Genomic DNA, 8,347 nt, shown 5'->3' on the forward strand with positions numbered 1-8,347 from the left:
TTTCCCATACCTCGACCTCCACGTCAGTCATCTCAACCCCCGCCTAATATAAATTAGAATTATATCATTTATATTTCTTAATATTATTGAAATAATAGAAAACCCATATCATTTATTATTAAATTCAAATTGGCTTATTTAGTTAGAAAATTAATTTTAGATAGAAAATTAGTGTGCATGTAAGAGGGCTTCGTTATTATTTGTGGGATGAAATCAGTTTATATTTTTTATACACATATTTGTTAATTTTTTAGTTATAAGAAATGCAAAGATTGGGTATATATTTTTAATATAAATCTTTTATTCTGCATATTCATTTTTATATAAATGTGGTGGTTAAAAAATTAAAAATTATAGAAGTAAACATGAAAGTGTTGAAAGGTGATGAACACAATCGAGATTTATTAAATAGTACACTTTAACACGTGTCCCAAAATACACGTTAGCCTGCCTACAAAAAAAAAAAGAGGAGTATATTTTTATACCTAATTTATTTTAAAAATTAATTTCGCGAGATAGGGCTTGTCTGCTACCCGGCAATGAAGGCCGCGTCCTTAAGTTGAATAACTTTATGACGACTGAAATCTTTTCGGTATACGAAATATTTGAAAACCAGCTGAAATCCATTCACATTTTAAAACTAAATAGTCACGATGTTACAGATCTATGCCCGTCGCACGTGTATGTCCGCTAGTTACATATTTACATGACTAAAAAATTGAAGTGTAATCCCTCAAGCCTTATAGCGCAAATCAAGGACAGAGTTCGGGATAAGCTTTATTTTTGCAAAGCATTTCGTAAGAGGACCTCTGAGGATCAGAATTATATTTTGTTACTATTTTAGAATCTGTTGAATCTTAGTCCCATGCTTTGTTTTCTGTTTTGGGTCTAGACTTTTATAGTTGGCTTCTGCTTGGTGACTCATTGTGAGTTTTAGAATGTATTAATTTTCTTTTCCGCGGGGTATGCCTCCTGATGTGTATCTTTTCTTTTTTATATAATTCCACATTTAGAAAAAAAATGAGTGCATAGAAATTTTGGACACCTGACACCTGGGTCTCGTTATTGGTATATACACTTGGGCCGTCTCTCGTAAATACCCAATACACGAAGCCCGTAATTCCTCATCGCGCCAAGTGATTATATCAATCAAAAACGTTTTTCACTTGCGCGCAATATAAACTCACACACGCAAACCATCACTCTTCAAAATTTCAAATCCTCTACTCTACTCTCACACTACTTCTCTCTCATCACCCTCTCTCTCTCTACAATATTCAAAATGTTAGCATTCAAGTAAGTTACTCTATAATACTCGTTATCTATTCACTTCACTGTTTTTATTCGTAGTTAATACTCATGATCTCTCTCTGATAATTAATTTTGGATACTGTTTAATTTGTTGATTTCGTGTATATAATGGAGCTCAGATCCGAAGAACACAATCAGCTGCAGCTCGTCGATAGAGACGAGATCGACGATGAAGAAGAGTTGTTCGAAATGATCGACAAGTGTAAGTGATTTTGTATTAAAATATATTCGTTGTTGATTTCGTGTATTGTGATATTTACTCGATGTTTTTAGTACGCTAATGCATATAAGATGTTGATTAATTGTTTTGAGGTTAGGCTTTGTGTATAATGACTTTTACTCAATGTTTTTCGTCTGTGATTATACTTGTGCTTCAGATTTGTGTGTCGAACTTCGTTGTAATGTTTTTGTTGATGATCTTTGCGTTGTCTGGAAGATCATCGCTAAAATTTTGTGTGTGTGTGTGTGTGTGTTGTGAGAGGTTGTTAAATTTCTGCGATGTTCTGAAGTTTATTTTACTGTGTCGATTGATCATTAATCAAACTTTGTTTCAAGTTTTATGATATTTTTCTAGCTTGTATTGGAAGATTACGTTTGAAAATATATGTGTGTGTGTAAAGTGAGAGTGATTTGTTGAATTTTTATGTTGTTCTTCTGGAGTTAATAATAGTTTGTCAACTGTTCATTGATCGAATTACATTTTAACGTACTGATGATGATTCCAGCTCTTATGTCATTGTGTTGATTGCATATTGATCAAATGTCGTTGTGGTGATAAGTGCAACCAATCTGATGTGCTTCCAGATTCTCTAAATCAGACTTTGGATTTTTGAATGTATATTTCTGTGAATAGTCTACTAACTATTTATATTTGAAACTTCAATAGGCCTAAATTTTGTACACATGTTTATATCTGTAATTGATTGTAATTTGTAAGCTTGTCTGCCCTTTTTTATATTATCGTTTTTAAAATCAGCTACTTGTTTAGAAACTTGATGTGAAATGCATTCAGCGTGATGTTAACTTTTAGATCAGAGTTTTTGAGAATCAAGGGCAATATTCAGTTTGTTATGGAATATGGATACATTTCTCTTAGTATAGTTCAACGTCGACTACATTTTCAAATGTTTTTAGATATGAATAGGATGATAGGAGTTTTAGCTCTTCCCCTTCACTGTTTGGACTTCAGAAATATAGCACTGAGTACATGTTGTTTGCGACAACTGTTAGTTTCATAATTAGTGTCGTTGAACTGAAAGTTGTTGGTGACATGTGTTTTTAGCTATGCACATTGTTTGGTTATTGTAGTGACTGCTCATGGAATTAATGCTGGAGATGTGAAGAAGCTTCAGGATGCAGGGATCTACACCTGCAACGGCCTTATGATGCATACGAAAAAGGTTTAAATGGAATTGCTTTTGACTGCATTCTCTTGGAATTTGAGTTTGCTCTGCATTTAATTCATCAAAATCTTTCAGAATTTGACTGGGATCAAAGGATTATCTGAGGCAAAAGTCGACAAAATCTGTGAAGCTGCTGAAAAGATAGTGGTCAGAGATTTAATTTCTAATTGTCAATATAATACCACATTTGGTTTTTACTTATTCCTTTGCAAATCTTTTCAGAATTTTGGGTACATTACTGGAAGTGATGCTCTGATCAAAGTAAGTTGCTAGTTCATTTCATTTGAAAACATAGATATTGTACCAGGGGGCCTGAGCTAATCAAAACAAGTCATGTGATTCCATTTTGCTCTTTGAATTTTATTTAGCAACAATAGACCTGACTTGCTTACATTATTCATGTTAGTAACTTCAGTATGATCAACAACTGTGAATATAATTAGAAGTCATCTGTTGTTATACAGAGAAAATCAGTAGTTCGCATAACAACTGGAAGCCAGGCTCTAGATGAACTTTTGGGCGGTAGTATATGAGATTCTCTCTGTTTGGTTGCTCAATAATGTTGTTTCCTATAATTGTTTAGAACTTGCTGTAATCTTTTTTGTTTGAACATGCAAAGGTGGGATAGAAACTAGTTCAATTACAGAAGCCTTTGGAGAATTCAGGTGAGATCCACATCATTGTAACTTCTAAAGAATTTAGTTATCAGGCATCTGTTCAAGTTTTGATTTATACATGTTGTTCACCATTTGAATACAGATCTGGAAAGACACAACTTGCCCATACCCTCTGCGTCTCAACACAGGTTCCTCTAGTGCCACTATGACTTTAATAAAATGTGCTTGTCAGTAGAGGCACACTTGTTAGTGTGATTCAAACTAACAACCACTTTCACTTAGTTTCTAGTATATTCACTGATTGTATATATAAATGTATTTAGACTTGTAATCATTTGGTTTTAGTTTGTGCTGATTAGCCTAGGCTAACAAGTAACAATTTTCTTATTGGACAGCTCCCCATTAATATGAAAGGAGGTAATGGAAAGGTTGCCTACATTGATACTGAAGGAACCTTGTATCCAGCTGTATGTTCGGTTTTTTTGTCGCTTCAGCTTTCAAGTAGCATATGTATTAAACCTCTTTCATGAAACAGCCATAGAAATTCTCTACATGGTACTCTCTATATCTCCTTAACTAACTGCAATCTCAGCCGACCTGATCGTATTGTGCCAATAGCTACCAGGTTTGGCATGGATGCTGGAGCTGTACTTGACAATGTAAGCCTCCTGTTTTACCCTAAGCATCTTCAGATTTGTCCTATCTTTTGTTTTGGTATGTAGCAGATGTTAACATTCTTCCATTTTGGTAGATCATATATGCACGTGCATACACCTATGAGCATCAGTACAACCTCCTTCTCGGTCTAGCAGCAAAGATGTCAGAAGAGCCTTTCAGACTTCTGGTGTGTCTCTGCCTGGAGTCCAGTTTTACTCGTATATATTTATGTCGCATTGCATCATGGTTGATGTTTTCCTGGACTGATACCTGCAGATTGTTGACTCTGTCATTGCTCTGTTCCGGGTGGATTTTACTGGAAGAGGAGAACTTGCTGATCGTCAGGTTTATCATGTTTCCTGAAATGCACATTACAAACTACATAGACTTGATGATTGTAATCTTTGTTTAGAACTTTCAGTGACACTTATTGCTTCCATCTGCAGCAAAAACTGGCTCAAATGTTATCACGCTTAATCAAGATCGCTGAGGAATTCAATGTGGCAGTCTACATGACAAACCAAGGTTCATTAACACTATCTGAAACGACTACAATTGTAGTTCAATATTTGTGAACCCTTAGACAGTCTCCTGAAACTAGATTGTGATCTGTGTAATCTCCTCTTAGTCTTCTGAACTTCTTTTACATAAATTTGGTGAATGCAGTCATAGCAGATCCAGGTGGTGGTGTGTTCATATCAGACCCAAAGAAGCCAGCAGGAGGGCATGTGCTTGCTCATGCAGCTACAATAAGGTTGATGTTCAGAAAGGGCAAAGGTGAACAGCGTGTCTGCAAGGTGTTTGATGCTCCAAATCTTCCTGAAGCTGAAGCAATATCCTTTGAAATTAAAATATCTTACACATTGTTATAAGCATCCATTTAGAATAACTGTTAGAACTTAAACCAGTCCTTTTGTCCTTGCAGGCCTTCATCCGTTCCTCTTTCATTCTTTCTCTTCCTCTTTTAAATTTCAAAGTGTGTTTTAGTTTTTGGGTCTATAGTTAACTCACTGCTCTCATTTTCATGTTAAGTCCTTGACAGCATTACGTATTTCAGATAACAGGAGGTGGAATCACTGATGCAAAGGATTAGAGATCAGCTTTATTTTCTTCTCAGATACTTCAGAAATCTATATATTAGAAATCATTGATGCTTGGTTCATGTTTTCAGTATGCCTGTTCTCCATATTGTAGCCTGTAGAAAAACATGGTTTCATGTGTTTATTACGACAACTTCCAGATCTATATATAATATATTAGAGCTTGTGATTTTCAACCATATTTTTAGGACATATTACTGTATCAACATAACAGGTTACTGGAAATGATGTATAAGCAGATCTCATTTCAATGTCAAAGACGATGTCATTTAGAAAAAATTTCATGGCTGAAGTCATTTCCAATAACTTCCCTCCAAAGAACACATTCATGACTATTTAAGAAAAAGATTTAAACATGTACAATCAATAAACAAAAGGATGATAACACAACCCTTGCTGAAAGTACTATTATTTTAAGCATCCTGAATTTCAAATGCACTGAATTAAATAAAACCGTAAGCAGCTGATTAATGGTTGTATCGAAGGACTGTGTTTGCTCATAACAGATTGAGAAGTTCAATAACATTTAGCCAGTAAAGTTCATGATTAGAATATAAAAGAAGTGTAAAAGACTCCTGCGACCCACTACTAATAACCAAGGGGTTGCCGCAATCAAAGGTATTTCGCTCAGTAATGTTGGGACCAGTTAGCAGCACTTCCGACTCTAGGCATGCCGCCAGTTTCCTTCCGAGACCCTTCATCCACCTTAAAGGTTGCACCACACACCTCACCCGAGCTATCTACTCTCGGCACTGGCTTCAATTCATTCATAGGGTGCTCAAAACTCCTCAAGCCTCCAGAAGTTGTGAAGAAGCATCCTGGTAAATAATCAAAAAAGTGAGACTGATATCTTGCAATTTAAGTTTCCATATAAAAAAAAAATAAGAATGAGAATAATTTGGGCTAATATCCTCAAGTCTTAATTATATTACAGTTATTCTTTGTTTATTTATTTTTAATATGAAAGCTACTCTAGTCAGTACTAGGTAACCAGATGCAAAGACTTTTCTGATATAGGCAGGGGACAGGAGGAACCTTGAAGCACAATTCAAGGGGAACAGATAATCAGGGTTGCATGTGAATATAAAATACTACCTTTTGGAAATGGTGCATATGACTTCTTGCAGCTCTTGCTGATAACATCTGTATCATCCGAGATAACAAGATCCCCTTCAGAATCAGTACCCCAGAAGAAGGGCACACTTCCTTCAGCATCCTACATTGCATAAAATTCAACATAATTAGCCAAATAATGATACAACAGAAGAAACAGATGAACAGGACTAAAGGGAATAACGACTAAAATAGAGTATAACAGAAGAAAGATAGACTCACAGCAGCAACAAATGCAGATTTTGATGAACCGTCATACAGAACAAAAGCAAATTTTCCATGGAAATCTCTCAACACCTGATCTGCGGGATAAGGACCTCTATCCCTTAAAGTTCGGTAGGCCTCTAGAACAATGATTACTTCATTTGCATTCTTGCCCAATCCATACTGTTGCTTAAGGTGTGCAACATTTTCAATGTGGCCTTGAAACAAGCAGAATATATCGTCCGTCACAGCAAACAATCTAAGCAAGAAAAAATAAACATGAAATTTCCTCATCATGGTTAACAAAATCATTGATACCAGAAATGCATAGAACGGAATAAACATGAATCATGACTATGGAGTGTGGTTTATTCTCCAATAGACAACCCTCAACCATCATAATTCTTCTTGGAAAGCATTTGAAAAAAATCAATCCTTAATCACATCATAAGTAAATTCAATATGGTTAATTAGAAATTTTTAGTCAATAGCATAAAAAACTCCCGATGGGCTAATGGCAAGGTTCCTCTCCCCCTCCTCTCACCGCCAAAGATCATGGATAAGATACATAAGGGATAGAATGTTTCATAACCCCTTCCCCTCCCTGTATACTTAAACATCCAATGCATTCATAAAATTTTGCAACATATCCCCAAATAAAAAATATTTTTTATAGCATATTTAGCACAGCATACTCTTGGAACACTGAAAATAAACTATCACAATAAAATAAGGGATTAATCCCTACTAAACCCTAACAATTGCTTAATACAGATGTCCCCATAAATCTTGACATCAACAATAAAACAAAAGCAAGAGATCTGGACTTAATCTTTTTGTCCTTAACCAAAAGATATAATACCAACAAAATCATCACAAAAACTTAAATCAAAACAAAACACAAAATGACAATTAGACAGGACCAGCTTGTCAAGCTTCAAACTGGTCTATAAAAATACAAATCATAATTTATAATCTCAAGGCTACAAAATCAGATCATCAGATCAAGAATGATAAACAACTTATTAAAATAAAACAATCAAAATTTCTAATAACCCATGAAACACACAAACCAAGACCAGATCAAGAACAAAAAAAATCTAAACAATACACAAATTCACATGTATAACAATACCAATATAAAAATCAAAAATCAGAAAAAATAATAAAAAGAAAATACCTAGGAAGAAAAGGGTTCTGCTTATCCATGGAGTAGGCCAAAACGCCAGCATGACCAAGATTAACGGTGACAGAAACAGGCTTCACCGAAGAGAAATGGCCCACCAGAAACCCATCTTTCAGTGCACTCACCGAATCAGAGCTCGCGTTCTGTAACGCCTCTGGGCTCTTCGCTACCGATTTATCAAAAACTGCTAGCATCTTTCTATATGTTGTTTTTATGTTGTATCAATTCAACTACAATGCGATTATTTCTTGTGTTTCAGGCGATCAATACATATATATATACACATGTGTTGAAAGGTCGTTTGATGAATGTTTTAGGACAGACTTTTGAGTTATTATTGATTGATTCTCTTCTGACCATTCCTTAATTACGTATATTTAACTGTTTCTCTTGTCCAAACAAATTATGGAAAAACTACTTTTATTTTAAACTAATATTTTGGTTTGTTTTAGAAAATTTTATCGTTATACTTTGTATGCTATAGACATTTCCCAAAATATTTAAATTGTTTATATTAATTTATTTATATATTGAAAGTAATTATTTAATTTTATAACTAGTGGATACTAAATATAAAATATAATATAAAAATATAAATTTTCTGAAAATAAATTCTTATATTATCTAAATTTAAATTACGATAATACAGCACTCTTTCCTTTGGTTACACGTATCTCAAAATTCACCTACAATATGTCGACACTCACCGGCCAAATCTTGAAAGATTGGGATACGGGGATGAATGTGTATTTAATT

The 8,347-nt window shown here is 34.5% G+C and overlaps 2 protein-coding genes across 2 annotated transcripts; one reads left to right on the forward strand and one right to left on the reverse strand.

The window, feature by feature from the left end:
* Nucleotides 1–1,150: 1,150 nt before the first annotated feature.
* LOC108226085 (meiotic recombination protein DMC1 homolog) lies at nucleotides 1,151–5,264 on the forward strand. Its single transcript, XM_017401040.2, has 15 exons — nucleotides 1,151–1,296; nucleotides 1,431–1,513; nucleotides 2,620–2,711; nucleotides 2,790–2,861; nucleotides 2,937–2,975; nucleotides 3,179–3,236; nucleotides 3,334–3,379; nucleotides 3,474–3,519; nucleotides 3,727–3,788; nucleotides 3,924–3,990; nucleotides 4,083–4,175; nucleotides 4,265–4,333; nucleotides 4,435–4,513; nucleotides 4,655–4,821; nucleotides 5,037–5,264. The coding sequence occupies exons 1-15, from the start codon at nucleotides 1,283–1,285 to the stop codon at nucleotides 5,079–5,081; spliced, it is 1,032 nt and encodes a 343-aa protein (XP_017256529.1). The 5' UTR covers nucleotides 1,151–1,282; the 3' UTR covers nucleotides 5,082–5,264.
* A 136-nt stretch (nucleotides 5,265–5,400) lies between these two features.
* Nucleotides 5,401–7,937, reverse strand: LOC108226295 (stem-specific protein TSJT1). The gene is made up of 4 exons (XM_017401242.2): nucleotides 7,586–7,937; nucleotides 6,424–6,664; nucleotides 6,184–6,304; nucleotides 5,401–5,906 (listed from the first exon to the last, which is right to left on the reverse strand). Exons 1-4 carry the CDS (start codon nucleotides 7,783–7,785, stop codon nucleotides 5,716–5,718), a joined length of 753 nt encoding a protein of 250 aa, XP_017256731.1. The 5' UTR covers nucleotides 7,786–7,937; the 3' UTR covers nucleotides 5,401–5,715.
* Nucleotides 7,938–8,347: the final 410 nt, after the last annotated feature.

This window comes from Daucus carota, chromosome 1, assembly GCF_001625215.2.
Source record: "Daucus carota subsp. sativus chromosome 1, DH1 v3.0, whole genome shotgun sequence".
In the NCBI taxonomy this organism is placed as follows: domain Eukaryota; kingdom Viridiplantae; phylum Streptophyta; class Magnoliopsida; order Apiales; family Apiaceae; genus Daucus; species Daucus carota.

Coding starts and splice junctions, on each gene's coding strand:
- LOC108226085 (XM_017401040.2), top strand. Junction 2,712..2,789: donor TTATGATGCATACGAAAAAG/GTTTAAATGGAA, acceptor AAAATCTTTCAG/AATTTGACTGGGATCAAAGG. Junction 3,520..3,726: donor CCCTCTGCGTCTCAACACAG/GTTCCTCTAGTG, acceptor CTTATTGGACAG/CTCCCCATTAATATGAAAGG.
- LOC108226295 (XM_017401242.2), bottom strand. CDS start 7,785: ATGCTAGCAGTTTTTGATAAATCGGTAGCGAAGAGCCCAGAGGCGTTA. Junction 6,665..7,585: donor CAGAACCCTTTTCTTCCTAG/GTATTTTCTTTT, acceptor TTTCTTGCTTAG/ATTGTTTGCTGTGACGGACG. Junction 6,305..6,423: donor AATCTGCATTTGTTGCTGCT/GTGAGTCTATCT, acceptor TATGCAATGTAG/GATGCTGAAGGAAGTGTGCC.